General features: G+C 32.6%; 2 protein-coding genes across 2 annotated transcripts; one reads left to right on the top strand and one right to left on the bottom strand.

Annotated features, from left to right (window-relative positions):
* Positions 1 to 18641: 18641 nt before the first annotated feature.
* Positions 18642 to 19722, bottom strand: LOC119689549 (putative nuclease HARBI1). Its single transcript, XM_038104406.1, has 3 exons — positions 19574 to 19722; positions 19339 to 19513; positions 18642 to 19295 (listed from the first exon to the last, which is right to left on the bottom strand). The coding sequence occupies exons 1-3, from the start codon at positions 19720 to 19722 to the stop codon at positions 18642 to 18644; spliced, it is 978 nt and encodes a 325-aa protein (XP_037960334.1).
* Positions 19723 to 21821: 2099 nt separating this feature from the next.
* LOC119689558 lies at positions 21822 to 22598 on the top strand. The gene has a single exon (XM_038104415.1). The coding sequence runs from the start codon at positions 21822 to 21824 to the stop codon at positions 22596 to 22598; it is 777 nt and encodes a 258-aa protein (XP_037960343.1).
* Positions 22599 to 24225: the final 1627 nt, after the last annotated feature.

Here is a 24225-nt window from a genome sequence, read left to right on the forward strand (position 1 = left end):
ACATGTCATTATATTTCATTGGTTTTGGTTTTGTTTATTTTACATTGGAATATTAAGTGTAACAAAATGCCAAAATTTGAGATATAATTCTATGTAGATATTGCTTTGAAATGTTTTATGAATATTTTTTATATTTAAAGTATTGAAATAGAAGAATATTAGTATGTATAATAATATGTACTTGTTAGAATCACAATTTTTTTGTTGGCGAATGTAGATAGAAAAGAATGTTATTTGGTAATATCAAAAATAGAGTACAAATTAATGTATCCTTGTTCAGTTTATTATTTCAATACTTTAATTGTTTTGAAATTGTACTGCTTATAAAGCAGAACGGGTCATGCAGATCAATTAACTGGAATACTCTAAAGCCAATGACGTAAAAAACAATTAATTAATTATTACTGTGGACAAACTTAAGTTGTCTTCAGCAATTGTAAAAACATAATATAAACATGTGCTTGCGATCGGTGGAACAAATTACGTTATGCACAAAAGCGCGATAGAACTTGTCGGGATAGAACTTGAAATATCAATTTAAAGCAGGATAAAACAAAAATTAGTATTTCAAATATGTGTGTTTGCATTGCATTATTCGAAAATTCAAACTTTAACAAATTAGAGATGCCAGATGTGTAATCAAGTGCAGTAATTATTTATGTAGCTATTTAAGTTTTTCATACGCTTCACATTGCTTGAATATTTCGCTACATCAGGCCCCTGCCAGTAATTGACGTACGTACGATGTCACGATAAGTTGAAGATGACGTATTTTCTCGGCATGCATTTGGTTCTTCTGCTAAGTGTTACGTTGTTAGTATTGGCATTTAATGGAATTTTACCAGGGGGTTGTATGTCTGTAGCATTCCATTTCTGTTCGTTACTTGGTATAAATGCTGCTTTCATGTGATCGATTCTTACGCGTACTGGTTTCCTTTTTATTAATAGATCGTACGTCTTATCAGTTCTACTTATAACCTTATATGGTCCATCACATGGTGCTTTCAAAGGCAGTCGTACCGCATCATCGCGCAAGAAAACATGAGTACATTTTCCCAACTCGCGTTGTACGAAAACTTTATCTTTTGAATGTAGTTATATTGGCACTGTGCGAATGTTATTCATGGCCTGTCTAAAGTATTGCACAAATTCTGAATGCATTTGGTTGTCTTTGATTTCTTCAAAAAAATCACATGGCAGCTTTAAGGAATTACCGTATAAGATTTCTGCGGGTGTGGCGTCCAGTGGTGACGGCCTTGGTCAGTAGTGATTTGCGATGGCACTCCGAAGTGTGTTATTTAGCCATTAATTAGTGCAGTAGCAACTGTTGAAGTATAGATATCTTCGATTGGAATTGCTGTCGGCCATCTATTAAGTCGATCGATACAGGTTAAGCAGTATGTTTATCCATTTATGGTAGGTAGTGGTCCAATTAGGTCGATATAGATTGCGAACCATTGTTCTGGAGTTGTAAAGCTGCCAAAAGGCACGGAATGCATGTTCGTACCATTCGGGCGATATCTTGTTTTATATTCGAACACACGTACCGCTAACCATACCGATAAGTTTGATAGTGACTTTTTTGCCTGGATGCGAGAGGGAATGCACGGTATGGAAAATGTGTTGTCGAAATGATTTGGGGATGAATGGACGCGCATTCTTAGTTGACATGTCATATTGTTGCGCCTGGGATAGGTACGAGTTTGAGTTTCAGCGCAGTATTGCTGTTGGTCTAGAAATCATTATTGCTTGCTATTGCATGGGCTATTGCTCGCTTGCATTGTTCAAATGCGGCTTCGACTTCTTGTGTGCAGACAAAAAGATTCTTGTCACTTCATTATTTGCAAAAACACATTTACTCATATTGATTTTAATTTGAAGAGATCAAATGGTGTGATAATTGTGGTTTTTTTCTTGTCCTCAGCAGCTATCGGTACATTAAATTATGCGTTTTCGATGTTTTTAATAGTGTAGATCGATTTGCCCATGAATGTTTGTGCGAAGTCTTGGATGTGCGGGATAGGGTATCGTTCTGTTAACGTTTGCGCATTAAGTCGTCGATAATCCCTGCACGATTATCACTTGCCTTTCTTTTTAGGAACTATATTTAACTGACTAACCCACTCGCTCTTCGAAGGGGTGCAAATTTCTTGACTTAACATGTACTCGATTTCTTGACGGGCTATCTGCAATATACTTGGGTTCAGCCGACGAGCGCGTGAGAAAACAGGACGTGCGCTAGCGTAGATACGAATTAAATGAAAGGGGTAAAGTCAGGTCTTCGAATTTGGATAAAAGTCTCTGATATTTTTTGTCGCTGTTGATTGAAAAGACTGGAGAGTAGGCTATAATTTCGGCAATGCACAACGTCTGTAAATTCGTGTGGTTATCAATAATTCGTTTGTTTGCGACGTCAACCAATAAGTTACCATTTTTGAGGAAGTCGGCACCTAGTATTGGCTTTGATACATCTGCGATGGTGAAATACCAGGCAAAACTTTTCCTCAGTCCCAGGCTCAGTGTTAGAAGTTTACAACCGTATGTTTTAATGTGAGACCCATTTGCTGTGAACAATCGCAATCTGTACTTGATTTTCTGTCCATTCTCTTTTATCATGTCTTACCGACTTCTTTATTGATGTGCAAAGTTGTTTATACATGCTTCGAAGTTGCGGAAGTGTAACGCTTTCAATATTTTCAACGTTAAGCTCTCCACATAATACAAACACATGCATTACTTTACAAACTTAGGCATGTGGGTCTTCCAACGAAAATTGTGAAAATATTGCAAAGTGTGTATTATAAGAATGAGTCAACAGTAAGATACCAAAGAAACATGTTGAGATTGTTCCAAACGTGTATCGGTGTGAAACAAGATTGTGTTTTAAACAGTATGTTGTTTACGTGGGTCTTTGATGATCTACGTAAATTTCTTCCTTCTGGAATTATGATTGCTAACATGTTCTTTAAAGTATTGTTATATAATGATGATAGTGTGCTGTTTATTGCAGATTCTGTAAAAATTTTACAAAATTTAATAGATAAATTAAAATAATGTTTCTACTTGTTGCGACTATCCATAAGCACCTGGAAAAAAGCTCTGGCAAATCCAAAATTTTCGTTGCCTGTTAAATACGAAACTTTTGAAGTGACAGTTAATTAATTTTAAATTAAGCAGTGCAAATTTGGGATGTGGAAAAATAGAAAACAGTAGACAAATTACAGACTCTGTATAAAAAGAGAACGTTTCGTGTTCAAAAAAACCCTAAACTATATGGTACATATAGAAACTGGGTTCTACCAGCACTATATACCCAAACATCAAAACTTCATTTTGATCACGTCAACCGTGTTAAGTATTTGCCAGACAATCGGATTCAAAAATTATTGGTGCAACACCTAATAAACGACTGTTCTAATATCCGATTTAAATTTGTCCATCGATTTGAGTAATGATAAATACAAGAAACTATTGCAAAAAATTTTGATAAGTATTGAACAGCAAACAATTTTGTAGAAAGGGCAAGAAACGGTACCTCAAGAAATGCTCATAGCAAGCTAAATTATGATCTAGGTGTCAATTACTTTCATGAACAATATGACATAGAAACCATTGGAACGATCTTCAAAAACCATGAAGAGTTGAAGCGTTTGTGCTACGTTTCGTACGAAAGCCAAAACACGTACTGTAGGCAATTGCCCAATTTTTGAATAACTAAGAATGCTGCACTTTAGCAAACTTTCGCTTGACTTTGATGAAACTATACTAAATGATTGTAACTAGAGATTGTTCACGGCTTTTATTAAAAATCCGTTAAATTATAGGCAAAATATAATTAATAGAAACTTTTAAAATTGCTTTATATAAAATTTGAAAATTATTATTATAGTAATTTAATTCAATATTTTATGTTTTGAATAAGTTATACTCGTAAGAAGATTAATTCAAACCTCCGCCAGACGGCCAAACCGCTATTGCAGTAAGCTTTATATATAGGTATGTAAGAATAAATGTTTGTTTTAATTACAGAATAGGTCTTAATATTAATTGTAATTAATTATTTTATCACTACGTTAACAAGAATGCACAACTGCCGCACTTTTCTATCATCTCCTTTCACCTTTGCATCATCGCTCAAAATCTACCACTGATATCGTCGTAATAATGCTAGAATCACTCTGTTTATTCTCTCGATTTGGCCGTTACACATCGGTACTCCTGTTGTTGTTCCTACGTATTTGATTTTGTGTTTTGAATGGAATTATTACTTATGATTTGCTGCGGTTTGCCAAAATTAAGGAAGGTTTTTATTGCATCGCAAATCAAAAAACGTATAAAGGATCAAAAATTTAAAAATGCACTTAATAAATAAGGGTTGAAAGCATGCACTTTGTTTAAGCAAATGTTTATCGGCTTCTTGGGTAACAAAACAGATCCACATTATAGAGAAATTCTTTCATCTTTGATTGATAATAACAAAGTTATTAGGGAAACTTTATGCTATGTTCGGTATTATACTATGGGGCCGAAACGTGGACTCTAACGACAGCAGATAAAAACCAAATAAGAACATTCGAAAGAAAGGTGCTGAGAAAGATTTATGGTCCCATCCGACTGAATCAAGAAGAATTTCGTTGGCGTATGAATGCTGAGCTACTACAACTTTGTGATGGTGAAGATGTGGTAAAGTTCGCAAAGTCGCAACGCTTGAGATGGTTAGGACACGTCATGAGAATGCCGGACAATAGAGCATAAAAGTGAATACTCCATTTTATGCCTTATAACGACCGCAGCAGAAGTAGACCACGTATAAGATGGCTCGACAACGTGACCAAATACATCAGGAAAATGGGTATCCAAAGCTGGAGATCTAAAACATCATGCAAAGCAGAATGGAGAAAGCTGGTTGATGCAGCTAAAGCTCACCCCGATCTGTAATGCTGATAATGATAATTAGGGCAACTTTGTTTCTAAAAATGAAATTCGGTCAATCTCAGGTGAACTTCAAATCGCTGTGCAGAAAGTGATAAACTAGAAAAAGGTTTATTTTTCAGTAATGCAGGAAAAAATGATTTTTCTATATTGATTTTATTTATTAATAAAAGCCACCATTTCAGATAAATATAGAAATTGGCATATAATTTTTGAAATTTTTTTGTGATTCAGTACATCAAAAATCAAAAGGGTTAATCAAAAAGCGTTAAAAAATTTTTTTTAATCTGTGCAGTTTTAACTACAGCAGCTAAACCAATTAATCCATATTGACGTTAATTAGTATAAGATATTCGTACAAATTTTAGTTTCTATATGACATACAATCCTATATATAGTAACTTTTCCAAAAGAATATGCGGGGTGATGCTTTAAGAATAATCAAAATAACGGTTTTCATACACAGGACAAAAAAATTTAACTATAGAAATTTTAGGTCTCATCTTTGGTTATTTTTGGTTGTAAACTAATGTTAATGACTGTGACTACAAACTTAATATTCAATATACACAAAGACAGATTAGCGTAACTCGAGTTTAACTAAAAGTTCTGTCTCCACACTAATGCATCACTGGAGCTATGCGCGATCGGAAAACTTTATCGGATAATCTGTATTTTCATATATCTTTTCTTCTCTTTATTTTATTTATTGAACCCCTTTTACATAAATAAGTAGTGCAGTACTTTATTTTAAATTTAAAATATGAATACTTCAATGCTTAACAGCTAAAGTTTCTTTAACGTGCAAATGTTTGTAATAAAAATAATTTAAACATTTTTTTAACATTTTAGGTGTATTGTACGTAATAAATAACTTAGATTACGAACTGCGGAGAAACCACAACATCAAAGTCAGAGCAACAGATTTTATATCAAATATATATGCTGAGGTTGCGGTAAATATTTCTATAGAAGACACAAATGACTGTTTTCCAACCATAGAAAAAGATAACTATAATGTAGTTATAAGAGAAGATTTGAATGTTGGGTCTTTCATAGTACAAATTGTAGCTTATGATAACGATACCTTTTCCAATCAAAAATTATCGTATTTTATTGAAAGCTGTTATCCTAAAAATTCATTAGATATGTTTAATATCGATACAGAAAATGGATCATTGTATTTAAAAAAGGAACTTGATCGAGAAAAAATTGCATTCTATTATTTAAAAGTTATAGTATGTGATCATGGCTTTCCATCTTTAAGTGCCAAAACTAATGTTATGATAACAGGTAAATTTAATTTATGTATTAATTAAACTTGATATAAATTTTTCAAATATTATATAAATAGTTAATTTGACATTTAAAAATTTAAATTACACTACATATAATGTAAAAATTAAATTTGTCAATTCGGGATATTATTAATGGCATTAGCAGAGTTTTTCACATATTTTCATCAAGTGTGCGCGCAAAAAAAAAAATCACTCCTTAACTTTCGGTGTTTTCTAAGTAAAAAACGCAAAATGTGATAATAATTTTATTAAAAAAAATCGAGACATTGACTCTAAAACAAAACTTAAAAAATAATAGTTTCCGAATATTAAATAAATAAATAATATGTTGTTACTTTCTGCTCCAAAATCCGGATTTTGTTGTTTGTTGTTTGTTAAGTAATAAACCTTTTTCAAAATTTTTTTTTGTTATGTTGGTATACCCTTTCTTAATATATGGTACAAATTTGAGCGCCATCTGTCAATTAGTTTGTTCACAGCAGCTGTTTATGTGAGACTACCTCAAGTGTATTTAGCGATTTTTACTATGGAAAATTCTTGTTGTACGCGATTTTTTGACCAATCACTGTCATCGCTCAGGCACCATATTCGCCAGATCTGGATCCGTGCGACTTTTTCCTGTTCCCGAAACCCAAATTGCCCCTTCGTGGTAAGCGTTTTGAGTCGATTGAATCGGTAAAAGAGAAGTCGCTGAATGAACTACAAGCCATTTCAACACGGGCCTACGAAAAGTGTATGGAAGAAATAAATAAAATAAATTTACACGACTCGTCTTACAAAAATACAGAAAAACTAAACTAATCACAGCTCTCGAATTTGTGTTTTTTGTGTAGTTAAGGAACAACCTTATGCTAAATAATAATAAAAAATTATAATATTAAATGAAATCATAAATTCAACAAACTTTCAATTATATATTTATATTTTCGTAATTTTGGTCTATGCTGTGAAAACTGTGCGCTACTGATCAGAGTTCTCTTATAAATAAGTATGGCGGGAGGTGGTTTACCACCTCCTGGTGGTGGAAACGAATGTGACAAACGGACACCTCCTGGTGGTGGAAATTAATGTGACAAACGTGAACAACGGACAGAAAATGAAAATAAACTGTTCTTCGAAATCCGAGAACTAAAAGCACTTTGAGATAAACTGAAACTAGAAGTTATTCAACTTAAATTCGAAAACTCTCGATTAAAATCAGCAGAAACTACTGTAAATCTCACAAAACAAGAGGATTCAAGCAGAAAATGAGTACGAAACTGATGAGGAAGCATTAGCTTGGAAAACTGATTGGATCGTCAAAAAATCTTAAACATCAAAACCAAGTAGGAGTTTTGAGCTGAGTTTTCACCTAAATGTGTAGCAAACAATAGCTAAGATAAACAAAATAAAGTACCTGATAGTAATGCTGCTACTGTTTTAGGCAGTCGTACACCTCGCCCTTCTCTTATAATGGTATCGCATGTTGACAATTATAGAGAGATGTACGCAAAGATTGTTGAAATTGTAAAAGAACAATTCTCTGTTGAACGCAATGGAGTCTACAAAGTCAACGTGTTTAATATTGACGACTACAGGATCCTAACAAAAATGCCTTCCGACACCAAAAGATCATGGAGTCAGTAGTCGTAGACCTGAAAAAGCAGGGCTTAAATGTAATTTCAGCGGTAAATAAACTTAAATGGAAAACGAAAAAACCGTTAAACATGTTTTTAGTTTCTTTCGACGCGTCTGGAAACGTAAACAAAATCTATAAAATATCAAAAATATTGAATACGATAGTGGCTGTAGAACCAGTTAAATAATTGAAAATTTTGCAGCAATGTAAAAATTTCCAGAGTTTTGCACACAAAAAAAAAACTATTGCGGTAAACAACCTATATGCGAAAAGTGTGGTGGACAGCATGCTACATCTGATTGTGACAAACCACCAACAATGCAACCAAAATGCTCGGTTAAAAGAAACCAAAAGCAAATAACCAATAGCGGAACGCATGAAGGTGACATTCTAGCCAAGAGTGTAACAGACATGGAGTTCATATATATGCACAAATAACTTAAACTAGAAACACAAATCCTAAGTCTGAAACTGCAATCCTTATACAAATCTTGGAGAAATGAAATAAGCAAGAAAAATTCAACAAGCTGACTGAAAAGCGTTTAAAAAGTCTTGAAATGCTCTCCAAAAAGCCACACGATGGTTAAAGCTATAAGGATAATATTATGGTACGGTAACGGCTTCCTAAAACACAAAGATGAGCTTGAACTTTTGCTCCACACTAAAAATATTGATATTTGCCTCATAGCTGAAACTCATTTTACTAGATCGTCTAACATAAATTTCAAAAACTATTCAACTTACCGCTCAGTGCATCCGGATAATTGTGCACGAGGAGGTAGCGCAATTATACTCCAGAAAAACATTAAGTATCGCCAAGGAATTCAGTTAATAGCTCCTGAAATCGAAGCTGAATCATCAACCTTTAATGATAGCGGCTTTATATAGCCCTCTGCTGCGTAATATAGGTAAAGAAAAATACATTGAAGTATTAAAGGCTGTTGGAGATAAATTTATTCTTGGTGGCGACTTTAATGCTAAAAATACTTTTTGGGGTTCGAAATTTATTATGACTAAGGTTTCGGAACTTTTAAATGCTATTCGACAATCTGGTTGTGAAACAATATCGCCCACAGATCAAAGTAAGATACCTGATTTTATTGATTTTTTTATTTCAACAAAAGTTTCTTAAAGCTTTATGGAAATTATGGATGGAGCTGATCTGAACTCAGATCATTCCCCAATGTTTTTAAATATTTGCAGTTCTATAGCAAAAAAAGAAAATTTATACTTTCTGGCTAATAAATTCACAGAATGGAAGCTTTTTAAGTACTTGTGAATCAATTAATGATAAATCATGTTATCGCCATAGAAGAGGAACACCAAGTAAAAAGCTTTATAGAAAACTGTACAGAAAATACACATAAAGCTTGTTGGAATAGTACTCCCGTTATAAAGCAGGTTACTACTGACTGCAACTATCCCAATGAAATCAAGCGATTAGTTACCGAAAAACGCAAACTTAGATGGAAATGGCAAATGACAGATCTACTGGTCAATAAAGTCTGTAAAAGGTTGACTCAAAGGATAAGAGATTTGAAAAACGACTCCTTCAAAACATTTCTAGACAATTTATCGTGCGAAAAGAATTCACACTACTCACTCTGGAAGGCAACAATAGACCTCAGACCACCAGCGAGGTCGCCATTAAAACTTGAAAAGAATTGGGCAAAAAGCAATCAGCAGAAAGCAGAATTCTTTTCGGAATATCTTAGAAGTACTTTTACAATAGAAAATAGATATCGAAAAAAGCATACTTCCAGCTTCTTGACAGCTGAGAATTTGCCAAAAAATACCATCAAAGTTCTGACATTTCTTATCAACACATGCTTCAGATTGTGATGCGTACCCTTTTTCTGAAAAATAGCTGAAGTAATAATGATAGCCAAACCTGGCAAACCTGCATATGAAGTTTGTTCATATACACCCATTTCCTTGCTACCCATTTTGTTGAAAACCTAATTCCAAATCATCAATTCGACTTAAGAATCAACCACTCAACAATTGAAAAAGTCCATCAAATTAGTAGTACAATAGAAAACTGTTTGGAAAAGAATGAAGTGTGCTCGGCAGTGTTCCTTGATACCTCGCAGGCATTTGACAAGCTGTGGCATCAAGGTCTTATGAACAAATTACAAATGCAATTGCCAGAACAATATTGCGATCTTATTGAATCTTATATAACAAATAGATATTTTCGAGTTACACACGAAGACTGCTACTCAAACCTAAAAGATATTAAAGCGGGCGTCCCACAGGGAAGCCTCCTATACTCTTTGTTTTGTTTACTAATGATACAGTTCTAATTTCAATTCGTTCTAATGAAATGGAATCAACTAAAACTCTCCAGGTAGCTATTAATAATGTTCATCAGTGGACAAAACAATGGCGACTCAAGCTTAATGATACAAAATCGGTATATGTTGACTTTACACATAAAAGGGTCTCCCACTGCAAATTAAATATAAATGGTACTTAGAAAGTACTTAGAAATATTGTAAATGCGCCCTGGTACATTCGTAGTGTAGACCTACATCGTGACCTAGCAATCAAACCATTCGATGACGTCATAAAATCATATTCTGTTGCTCACGCAAGGAAAATTACACAACATAGAAATGCAGAAGTTTTACAATTAGTCAACGCAACTGATTTAGCACGGAGATTAACACGTATAAAACCCTCTGACCTTACTAAGTAATAAAACCTTAGCGTAAATACGTAAATATAATTTATTAAACTAAAAATGTTTGTTAGGCTTAAGAATATTCACCAGTTACACTAATAAAAGAAAGAAAAAAGTTTGTAGCTTCGACAACTGCACACAGTAGGAAAATTCAAAGAGATAACATTGTTATTGTTTCTATGTATTATTATTTTTCTAGTTGCATTACAGCAATATTGGAAAAAGAAAGCATTACAATTGCGCATAAAAACGCTTTACAACACTGAGTTGTTTCACACGCTATAAAATGAAAAATTGTAAGAATAAATAATACAAAGTTTTATTTACAAATAATAAAGTTTTCAAAGAGGATATTGTTGTTACCTGAAATGTGTTCGTTCATCAAATTTTACAAAAGCATGGCAATGAAACGAAGAAGGATACGGCAGTTAAGAGGACAATGAAAAAACAATGAAAAGGTGTGTAATTGTAGCAACAATTAATGAAAGTGTAAAGAGCGCTTTACGCAACATCGTCCGCTGTCAGCACACGATGTCGTCGCTTACCATTGTACACCATATTATTCAACGAAACACATCCCAGATAAAAGAACAAATATACTAAAAAATAAAATCATAGATGCATTTGAACGATGTTTTCGCTTTCATCCCTTTATGCGCGTATAAACACATAAGAATTTTTTTCTCCAACTTTTTTGTAAAATTTCTACATTTTTTTGTGTAATAGTAACATTTGAAAATTTAAAAAATTCGTTGACGAAAATCAAAATATTTTGATACAGTCTACAGTCAGATTTTGTCGGTATGCAAAACTTCGTTTATTTTGAGGAATGGAAGCGTAAACATCATTTAAATGCACGTATGATTTATCGTTAACAGACGATACTTTGCAATTATAAATGAATTATATCTCTTATATTGAATATTATTAGTATTTCCTATCTAGGTCAAATGACTTTATTTTCTAAACATGTTATTAAGAAAACTTAAAATATTAATAACCTTTGACTAACAAGAATATGTTAATTACACTAGTTTACAAATAATTAAAAGTTTTGTTTTCCAAAGACGAGATTTATGTTTTCTATAGAAAATGTTCCATAGAACTCGAAAATCACAACGATTTTTTTCCTGTGTACCGTTTTCGAGTTATTTGCAAAAAACCGTTATTTTGACTTTTCTTAAAACATCACCCTGCATATGCCCACATAACTTTTTTTCTGAAGTCATCTCAGTAGTGTAGTATACATCAAATTAAAGGTGAAACACATATTTAAAGCTACACAATAGGGTTATTCACGAGTTCGAGTAACGCGCTCGGTAACCGAGTAACGTATTAAAAGTGCAACGCAGCAACAACAAAATACATGTCTAGTAATGCGTTGCAATGTTACTACGTTAGTCAAGCATTTGCTTTGACTAACATTTCCGTTGCACTTTTACTCTTTTTTCAATGTTGCCATATTTCTTATACATAAGAAAAAATTTTACTCCGAAAATGTATTTATACAAAGCATTTCGTATGGGCAGCATTTAAAATTTGTTTTGTTTTTGGTTTTGATTAATATTAAATATTGTGTTAAGTGAAGAGCAGGACATTTGGCAAAAGTAAGTTAATAAATTAAATATAATTTTTAAATTAAAATGATTAAATTTAGTGAATAATGTACAAACAAAAACACGGAAAAGAAAAAATCCAGTACAAAAATGGACAAATGAGGAAAATTTAAAAATATTAGAATATTTTCACCAGCAATCCATGATTGATTAGAAAAAAATCGATCTTTTTCTGTTAAAAGTATTGAGTTCGAGAAAACTTTAGTATCGTGAGTTAAGCCGGGATAACCAACAACAACATCTCTTATTCTTAATTTGTAATCACAAACAGCTTGAAGTTTAATGGAATAAATGTGATTTCTTGAAAAATATTTTTCATGATTAATTTGTGGTGCTTCTGCAATTTTTATTTCGGCGCCATCAATATAGCCAATGCAAAACGGTAATTCATTGTACGTGTCACTTTTTATTTGTTCCTGCTCTGATGAGCTTGGCCATACGATGTACTTCGGCAATAGTGTTATAAAAACACTAAAAATTCTTTGTGTAATTTTCATCAAAGTTGCACCATCGCCAATTCCAAAAGTAGCTGCTACCTTCCTAATTGACGCACTCTCTCCTGAAGAGCCCAAACGATACAGAACTATAGCTAACTGTAGTGCAATCGGAAACTGTTTGCTGGCGTTTGCTTTTTTAAATATTTCAGCTTCAGAAATCAAGGCAACTAAATAAGCAAATTGGTTTCTGTTTACACGCATCATTTGCAAAAACCGACCGTCATCTAATTTGGTTAAAATGTTATTGCGCCAGTCACTGCTTTTTGGTACGATGATTAAAACCACGACGATTGGAATAAACTACCAACACATTCCTTCTTAAATCGTTCAATATATCATTAACTTCTTCCTCTTCACTACCTTCATCTGAAAAATATTATTACATTATATTTTCCATTAACAATGCTTACCATTAAGCCTTTTTATCCTGTTTAAACGATTTTTTACTAAAAAGCTAACAATTTTGCTTTTTTCAGTTAATTTTGGCATAATAAATTGATATTTATTTTAAATGCTCAAAACAAAACAAAAGTTTTCACAATCACTTACAAATTCATCCAAAACCAGCTGATTTTAACAACTGTCGTTAACAAATCGGCACAATCACGTGTGCTCACGAGTTAGCGTAACTAGTTGCACTTTTACTCGGTTACCGAGCACGTTACTCGAACTCGTGAACAACCCTAATGTTTACTGCGTTTCAGCAAACATGATCCGCTCAATTTTACATGCAAAACAAAAACAATGGGGTGAACCAGCAATTGATCTGGTTCACTTTCTGGTTCAATGTGGAATGTATGTAAAAGATAAAAGTGGAACGTATTTTAATGCAAATGAGGTTGGCAATGCGATACAACAGTGTAGTAAAATTATAAACAAATCTACGTTCATATTTAATTATTATTGATTTTATTTATTTATTATTTATTTTATGTACTTATTCATTTAATATGTCATTATTATTTATTTCTTTGTTTGAAGTAATGTTTTAATTATTAGTATTACTATAAATTAAAATTATTAAAATTAATTAACATTATTACTTTAATTATTTACGTTTTATTATTATTAAAAAAGTGTTGTTTGATAATTTATTAAAATCAATTAATTTGAAATGCATATATAAACATTAAGTTGAATACATTTATTTAATTAAAACAGAACAATACATAAGGAAACAGGCTCTCCAACATACACGTTTATAAAAAAACCATTGCAAACTGCCTGCAAGTTTAAGCTATATTCATACTTTCTTTTGAAATAAGCCTAATTGCTAAGGTGAGGTGCATTTATTTTAACATGTGTGCTGTCAATCACGAACGGAAATTTTGCAATTGATATAAGCTAAACACTAGTTCTTTCAATTATTCTCCATACAGAAGTTTTTGGTATGCCAAAACAAATACTAAATTCGCGAAAAGTATTTATATTTGCCATATACCACAAAAATATGTAAATTTCATTGCTCTCGTTCAATTGTGACCACCACGGTTATTTTGTATTTGCTGATTGGATTTTATTAACAAATCTATTAAAATATGAAACATAATTAATATATAGCAATTGTATTTTTTATGCGCAAATACCAATCAAATAATCTTTAACGGAACTATTATTGATCGTTTCCATGAAATTTCCACTATATCCATGCTGATGCACTTCATCCCTTGAGCTTAATACACTTGGACTAGTGTTTAAAAAGAAAATGGAGAAGTCAGTTTTGCTCGATAATTCTAATAAAATCTGCAATTTCCATTTATTTACTATAGAATTAAATTTAAGTTTTTAAGTAAATACTAAATAAAAACTTACATTTCATACTTCAGACATTTCAACAGATTTTATTTATTTTCCAAGTTTTAGATTTTTTGTATTCAAAATTTTCTCACTTATTTTTTTAGCGCCAAAATTATTCACATAAATCAAAAAATTTTGTGCACAAACCCAACTGGCATATTTCATGCGTTGCCAATTATTTTCAAACGTGATCCGTATCGTTTCAGCAAAGATGATCCAGATCATTGAGCGGATCATGTTCGAACCGACAGCCGAAGACTAGCACCGATGGAGTAACAAATCGTAGATGCGCAAATAAAAGAATGGTTAGAAGAAGGTATAATCCAATCGAGTTCGTCAGATTTTGCAAGTCCAGTAGTATTGGCACATAAAAGAGATGGTACCTACCGACTCTGCGTAGACTACAGAAAATTGAATTCAGTTGTTATACGCGATAGATATCCACCACCTAATATAGAAGAGGTTTTAGAAGGACTTTATGATGCAAAGGTTTTCACAACACTAGATTTGAGAAATGGATTTTTTCATGACAAAAGTAGGAAATACACATCATTCGTGACACCCGATGGCCAATTTGAGTTTAAAAAGGCACCATTTGGTTTATGAAATTCTCCCTCTGCATTTCAGAGATTTATAAACACAATTTTCCAGAACGCCATAAGAGAAGGTGTAGTACTAGTATACATGGACGACTTAGTTATTCCAGCACGCAATGACGAAGATTCTATGAACAAACTGAAAATAGTTTTTAACATATGTGAAAAAAATGGACTTTTAATCAAGTGGAATAAGTGTACGTTTTTAAGTAAAAGTATTGAGTTTTTGGGACACAGTATTGAAAATGGTTCTGTCCGTCCCTCTGAAGAGAAAACAAAAGCAGTCAAGAATTTTTCAAAACCAAAGGACTTACGTGGAGTTATGAGCTTTTAAGATTAACTGGATTTTTCCGTAAGTTTATGAAAGATTATGCAATTCTAGCAAAGCCGTTAACGGACCTAACCAGGAAAAATGTTACGTTCAAATGGGACTCTGCTGAAGAAAATGCATTTGTTGCTTTAAAGAGGCAACTCTGTGACAACTCAGTTGTAAAACTTTTTAACCCCAAATTACAAACTCAACTACATACTGATGCAAGCAAAGAGGGATATGGCGCTATACTGATGCAAAGACACTATTTAAATTATCATTCGGTATTTTATTTAAGCTATAAAACGAAAGCTGCTGAAAAAAATTATTGTAGCTACGGCCTTGAAGTTTTGGCAATAATTAAGGCGTTGAAACGGTTCAGAATTTATTTACTCGAGTTAAAATTAGAAATATTTACAGATTGCAAGGCGTTTCAATTAACAATGGCAAAGAAAGCACTGAACAGTAGAGTTGCTGCGTGGGCTATGCAGATATCAGAGTTTGATTGTAAAGTATGTCATCGATCCGGCAATGCAATGCGACACGTGGATGCATTAAGCAGATATCCAACTGTATACAGATTAGAAGACAGCATTATACATATGGTTAAAGCAGCACAATTAAAAGAGGAGTCATGCCAGATTATCAGTCGTTTGCTGAAAAATGAACCGTATGAAAATTTTGAACTACGTTGAGGTGTTCTATATAAATTTAATGAAGGCAGACACTTGTTAGTTGTACCAAAATCAATGAATAAAGAAATAATTCTGAAAATACATGAGAAGGGACATTGGAGCGCGGATAAAGTAGTAGCGGTATTAAATCAAGAGTACTATATTCCGAAAGCTAAAAAGTATGCTGCAAGAATAATTGCAAACTGTGTGACCTGCATTCTTGCTTCTAAAAAAAATGGAAAGCAGGAAGGATTCCTTAACTCAATAGATAAAACTGATTCGCCGCTGCATACCCTTCATCTCGATCATTTAGGACCGTTGCCGTCAACTACGAAATCATACAAATACATGCTAGTCGTAGTCGACGCCTTTACAAAATTTGTTTGGATATTTCCAGTTAAGTCTACGACAACAGAAGAGGTAATTACTAAGCTGACATTATTAAATGACACATTCGGAAATCCACGACGTATAATAACTGATAAAGGAACTGCATTTACCTCTAACGCATTCAAGGATTACTGCGCTGCTAATCATGTTCATCACCATACTGTGACAACCGGAGTTCCAAGAGGAAACGGACAAGTAGAACGTATAAACCGAGTAATTATTGAAGTACTAACTAAGATGTCACTAGAAAACCCGCTGAAATGGTACATTCATGTAAGTAAGTTACAAAAAATAATCAATTCCACAGTAACAAGGAGTACGAAGAGAACACCTTTTGAACTGCTATTTGGTTTTAAAATGTTCACACCGGAGGACTTAGAATTAAATAGCATGATTGAAGAAGCAATTATTAGTGATTTTGAACATAAAAGAAAAGAGATGCGTGACAGCGCAAAGCAACAAATTCTTAAGATACAAGATGAAAACCGAAATCAATATGGTAAAAGACGTAAATTGGCAACAATATACAGGTTGGGTGATCTAGTAGCTATTCAACGCACTCAGTTCGGAGTTGGTCAAAAGTGCTGTCCAAAATATCTCGGTCCATATGAGGTGACGAAGGTGAAGCAAAATGAAAGATACGATGTAAGGAAAGTAGGTGATCATGAGGGTCCAAATACAACATCGACAGCTGCAGATTATATGAAAAGATGGGCGACTTATGAAGATAGTGAAAGTGAGTCGTCTGGGACAGACGACATTCAGGATGGCCGATTGTAAACAGTGAAGTATGCACTCAAACGAGTTTGCATGCAGAGGGCTAGCGGCGAGTATTGAGTACAAGAGAAGAGTAGTCGTCGCTAAGCTGGTGAACTTGCAAGAGGTTAAGCGGATGCATTTGCAAGAAGTTAAGCCGATGTTATATCTCAGTGGCATATATTTTTCGATTTGAATTGATTAAAATTTCATTGAAAAGTTTTGATATATTAATAAATAATTTCTAATTTTGTAAGCTTTGTGAAACCAGCTTTTGATATATTAATAAATAATTTCTAATTTTGTAAGCTTTGTGAAACCAGGTTTTGATATATTAATAAATAATTTCTACATATATTTGTTTATAATTTTACTACACCGTTGCATCGCATTGCCAACCTCATTTGCATTAAAATACGTTCCACTTTTATCTTTTACATACATTCCACATTGAACCAGAAAGTGAACCAGATCAATTGCTGGTTCACCCCATTGTTTTTGTTTTGCATATAAAATTGAGCGGATCATGTTTGCTGAAACGCAGCTAATATAACTTACTTATGACGTTTTCGATTGGTAAATCTGGATGCAATCTAGATTTACTCTGGATCTGTCAAATTTTGTTGCCCAATCGAACATTTTTAGTGTAATCTAACATGTTTGAAGTAGTGATAGTAAGCTTTTGACAAGTCACATAACAGGTCGTTAGAAATGGATAACGAAATTGAATACGTTATTGATGCTTTTGATAAATAAATTAAAATATATAATATAATTACTGTCATCATACAAAGTCAAGCTCACTCGCCTCGGAAATGGCTGGAAGAAGAAACAAAGTATATGCTTAACCTATACGTGAAGGAGCAACAACATATTGGACCACTTAAGAAATTTAAAAACAAAAAAGCAATGTTTGAAAGTATTGGTTGCGAGCTATCGATGAAATTCGCAGGCGTTTATACTGGCACTTAAGTGGAAAGTCGCTACAAGTGCATAACTCGTAGGACAAAAAAGGCGATAGAAAACAATTTTACAAGCGGAGCTGCATTTATAGAAACGCCGTATGATGACGAAATGGCACAAATTGTAGCGCAAGATGACCCACTGTGCCCTGAAGTTGCAATTGCGCCTTTTCAGAGTTTTTCGAAAATTTGCCATTTCGGAACACACCACAGAGACGTCTACTTTAAGTTCCTCATCATCGTCCCCTATTCCATTAACTTCACGTACTACGAAAAGAAAAACAGAGCAAGAGAAATATTTTGATAAGTATTTTGATTTGCAAGAAAAGAAAATGAAACTGCAGCAAGAAATAGAGGAAAATAAGCAACGCAGACACTAGGAAAAAACAGAAATTTTAAAAAAGATTCTTGAAAAATAGAATTGATGTAGTTATATATTTATTACTGTAAAGCTAAATTTTTTTAATATAAAAAAATATAAATTTAAAACATAAATTTTGAATATTACTCTAAAATGTTTCAGCTATTCCATTGCGTTTCAGTTTGCCCATGTGCTGTAAAACAGTCTCTGAAAGACCCAACTGCTCGCTTAAGATTTCGCCACGAAGTTCCCTTCTAACTACTTCTGCACAAACAACATTTTCTATCCAATCATCCTTTTCCTCAATGCAAAGATTATGAAGTACGCAACAGCCAAGCACAAACTTACACATTCTGTCCACAGGAAAAAAATCCAAATGACTTAACTGTCGCCATCGTTGCTTCAGCAATGCGAAAGAATTTTCAATACTAACACGAGTTTGATTATGTTTTTTATTGAATGGTTTTTGTTGTTGGGATAGGTCTCCATAATCCTTATTCGTAATTAACAAATATTCTCTCAAAGGATATGCTGAATCGCCAAATATGTGGAATTTATCAACACACACAGAAGAAAGCTGCTTGGATATCGGTGACAATTTGTATATTAGAGCATCATGAATTTTACTAGGTGATCCAACGAATAAATCTAAAAATCTTTTGTTACCATCACAAATAGTTTTTAATGTTATAGACAATAATCCGTGTCTATTTATGTACGTAGAGCGTATTTTATTGGCTGGTTTTCTAACATAAATGTATGTGCCATCAATGTACCCTAATACATTTCGAAATCCTGCAATCTATAAAATTACATGAACTTTCTAATTTATTGGAAGATCTTACTTGAAAAAATTGTTGAGCGTTGCTATCTTTTTCATCACCGCTTGGCATTCTTATAACTTTGGCTGATATATTGAATAAAAAATCCGATATGCAAGATATATATTTATGTACAGTTGAAGATGCTATGTGAAATAAATTGGCTACTTTTCTGTAAGTGGTTTTGTTGCCTGCAAACCTGTAAGTTGAGTTGTATGAAAGAGTTATTAATACATATTCAGAAATATGTAATAACCACCACAAAAATATAAGACATTGCGTTTCAGAACTACTTCCCATCTCTCCGCCAGCACGTATTTTATGTTTATAATGTGAAGATTTTCCATACTGATCAATTATTTTTTCTGTAGTTAAACGACGAACTCGAAAATTTTCTCTAAACTGCATAAATTATTTTTACAAATTGCGTAAAAATAAATAAACAAATTGAATTTTAATATTCACACTAACTTCTTTTTCTGTGTATTTTCCGTTTTTGTGTGTTTTTTTCGTTTTTCCAAATTGTATCAATTTGAAAAATATGTTTTCAATGCATTTGCAGCCAAATGTGCAATAATTTTGAATTTATCCATTTTTTAAAAACTTGATGGTCGTATAGCGAACAATTCACACTTTTTCATCTGTCAAATCATATAAAACAGCTGTTAATTTCAGGGTAATCTTGTTACTCTGGCAAAAAATCCAGATTGTTATAAATCAATCCCAAATGTTATACATAAATCTCGACTGTTATACAGATTTACCAATCGAAAATAAAAATTGCATTAGATTGTTATAAATTAATCTCGAGTGTTATAAATTTCGCCCCAGATTTACCTATCGAAAACCACATTAGTCTCGCTGCCTTAGCTAAAAATGTACAGATGAAAAATGTGTTTTTACGCTTTTTTCAACTTTTTCGATTTTCAATTTAATGGGACTCCCACAAAAAAATTAAAAAAAATTCTTTTTTTGATTTGCTCATCATAAAAATCCAATAAAAATTTGAGAAGTTATTCGACATTTTTCAAATTTGGCCAAAATAGTGTTTTTTAATAAAAAGTCAGAAAAATCATTTTTTCAAATTTATTTTGTAAAATTTAGAGTGCAAATCAAAATTGTAATATGTGAAATTGTACAAATTTTATTTAAATATTAAAACTTATTATTAAATATTATTAAATATTAATATGTTGTATTTTATATAAAAGTTTGACGTCTAACGTTAAACTGCTGATTGCCTATGTATCATGTGATATGGAGCAGTTTATTAAACTGCTAATTTAACATATAGTATCATATGACACCATACGATTCTACTTGGGATTCGCAATGGCTAATCAAGATATACCGTGGACTCCTGATGGAATGTGTCTAACCTTATGGAAAAATGTTGTGAACCATTCTCAGTGCTATTTTTACGTCATATATCTTAAAGGTGTGATGTCTGCAAAAAAAAATATCTCTAAAGTATCCGGAAATAGTATCAGCAATTCAGCCAGTTTCACGAAGCAATAAGACTGCTCCACCAACTCCACAAAACATGTAAGACAACAATAGTAAACATGAAAATAAAGTTTCATTTGAGAGTTCTACAAGTGAAACCGCAAATAATTTCATATCCAAATTGAATTAGCCGATTTAACTAGATACTTACATTATTAAAAATTCATAGTGAGTTACTTGCCTCGCGTCTTCAAAAGTGGAACTGCTTAAGTGGATCCACAAGAGGAACTGAATATCGCAACAGAAACAATGCATATTTATGTTTTTTCAAAAAATTACACTAAACTGTTTATTACAGCGATATTAAAGGTCTTTTCAAGAAATTGCAAATAAGGTGTAATCCTAACGAATGGCGTCTTTTACAGATAGTTTAAAATTTAGTTTAAAATCTGCTGTTGTTCACAACGGCAATGAACTTCCCACTATACCATTAGCGCATGCCGTTGGGGTAAATGAAACCTGTAATGATGTCGCGGAAGTTTTAAAGTTAATGCAATATACTAACGGTTCGTTTTTTTATTAAAGTACAATCAAACATACAAAAATGTACAAATCTGATTTTAAACATGTACTTATATGTACGCTTTCTGTATCTTTGTTTTTGTAGGTTATTGCAATAATCACTGATCTACAACATGATTTTACGAAATATTTAGGGTGTTCACGGGGCACTGGTTATCGGGTTATGTGATGATAAAATGAAAAAGAACCTGTGTGCACCGTGAACAGACTTTTATGTAGGTTATCTGGTTATTTTTATACAATCAGCTGTTCTTTGTTTTTGTCGTAAGTACAAAGAAATTTAAATTTCAAAATCAACACAAAATGCTTAAAAAGAGCATAAAAAATCAAATTATAGACTTAAAAATAAATGCAGCTATTAAAGATCTTGAATTTATCGAAGGTATGTGTTTTAAAGCTAAAAAGTTGCAAAAATCAAAGTTTTACCATTTATAGACACAGCACACTTCGATCAATGGCACGCTCTCATTGATGAAAGAATGGATGAACTACTGGAGGATGTAAGAACAATCACATCTTATCGACGAGGGGATGAACTAAGTGTGCCAAAATTCATTCATTGGCGAGATAATATATTATGTTGTTTCGACGAAGGACGATTTTTGCAAATGTTACGTGTCAACAAGAGTCAATTTGCTTGTCTTGTTGAAATATTTGCAAATGATATAATATTCAAAGGTCCAGGATCCAATATGCAGCTGCCCGTGGATTTACAACTCGCGATAGTACTATTCCGTTTAGGCTCTTCAGGAGAAAGTGCATCAGTGCGAAAAATCGCAACAATTTTTGGAGTGGGAGATGGTGACACTCTGACTAAAATTACCCAGAGAGTATTTTCAGCAATTTTGAAGAAATTACCGGTATACATTGAATGGCCTAGTGCGACTGAGCGTAGGCAACTTATTGCTCATACGTTCAGTGAGTTACCATTCTGTATTGGTTATATTGATGGAAGTGAGATAAAGCTGGCCGAAAAACCTAGTAATAACCATGAGGCATACTTTTCTCGTCAACGAATATATTCTATTAAATTGCAAGTTGTATGTTATCATAAGCTCCGCATCATGCACGCATTAGTGTGTAATCTGGGAAGCTACCGTGATTCTAAAATATTTAAGAAATCGCATATTGCAACAAACAGCGCGTGCTTATTTACTGGAGAAGAATGGATTGCAGGCGACTCTGCGTACCAGTTGACTAAACATTTGATAACGCCATATCGCACCAATTCTTCATTAATGAATATTGAACAATAAAACAAATTCAATAAAAGACACAGCCAATACCGCGTTAGCTATCATTAAATATATTTATAAAAACAAAAGTTATAACCCAAAGTAACAATAATACAAATCAAAATACAAATTACCTCTATGTTCCTGTGCTCTTGCATATAGCTTAGTACTGTTTTTATTTCTTGCTCCGTCCATTTCTTTACTTCATTTTCCCGTTCACGTTTCCGGATTTCGTTAGACATTAAAAATGGGAAATAAATAAGTCATTTGTTTATTTTTATTTAGTATAGATCAATTTAACTTACTTTTGCAAAATTTAAATGTTTGTTTACAAACGAAACTAGCTTCAAATGTTAGTGATGCCAATTTGAAATTCAAAATGAAAATAATGAAAAATTTTGTTAAGGCTCTGCAAAAAAACGAAAACCTTGCTTTCGAATATGTTACAAATTTCTTTCGCTGCATTTCTTTTGCTAAAATTGAAGAAGGTATCTTTGTTGGATCACAAATCAGAAAACTGATTAAGGGTGAAAAATTTAAAAATTTGTTGAATAAAGAAGATTTGAAAGCATGCACTTCGTTTAAGCAAATGGTTATCGGCTTTTTGAGCAACGAAATAGATTCACATTATAGAGAAATTTTTTCATCTTTAATTGAAAATTACAAAGGTATTGGGCAACTATGTCTCTAATAATGCATTTCTTGCACTCTCATGTGGACTTTTTTCCTTCAAATTTCAGAGCAGAAAGTGATGAACAAAGTGAAAGAATACAATATATAAAAATAAATATATATATTTAAATTATAAATTAAAAATAAAACATCATTTTTCGTTTTTCGATGAGTGAAAAATGTTTGTATTGTTTGCTGGAGGCATGTTTAAAAAATTGTCGAAAAATTTTAAGTGTCAGCCACGACATCATGCGCTGACAGCGGACGATGCTGTGTAAAGGGCACTTTATGCAATTGAAAAGACCTACTTCATTTGCGCAAGGTACCTATACATAAATATAATTATTCTATACCACACCAGTTGAAAGTTATTGAAATTGAGGTGTCAAATTCAATTTTAGATATTTTTTTAATGTTTGAAGAAAGAACGTTTACAATTTCGTTCTGAGAAAAACTATATAAAGTTTGTTTTCGTGTTAATTAATAAAGTGAGGAATCCCTTGTTAATCCACCTTTTAGTTGGTTCTATAGTAAAAGGAAAAAAATTATCAAAACGATCTGCAATCTTATTATTAGAATGTCACAACAATTTGAAGGCTGGAGAAAGTTAGATTACATACTTTAATTTTTTGCCCAGGGAATGTGTGAACTTCAATTCATTTACTGATGATGAATGAAAAATATATTTACTTGATGAGCGTATATCTAAGAATATTAAGAAAGAAACCCACATATTTGATTATCATTCATAAAGTAAATTACACCGGCACGATTCACAGTTTTTATACGGCTACTCTTTCAGGGTTGTTTAAATTATTACAAAATGTATTAGTATTAAATTACAGGGCTGCAGTTAAGTGTAATTATAAATTAATTATTTCCATTGATTATAAAACTTCACTGCTCTTAATTTTTGACAATGAAATGAAATGGCATATTAATTGAAATCCATAAATGCAAAATGAAAAGTAGTATG

This window comes from Teleopsis dalmanni, chromosome 1 (genome assembly GCF_002237135.1).
Source record: "Teleopsis dalmanni isolate 2A chromosome 1, ASM223713v2, whole genome shotgun sequence".
In the NCBI taxonomy this organism is placed as follows: Eukaryota; Metazoa; Arthropoda; class Insecta; order Diptera; family Diopsidae; genus Teleopsis; species Teleopsis dalmanni.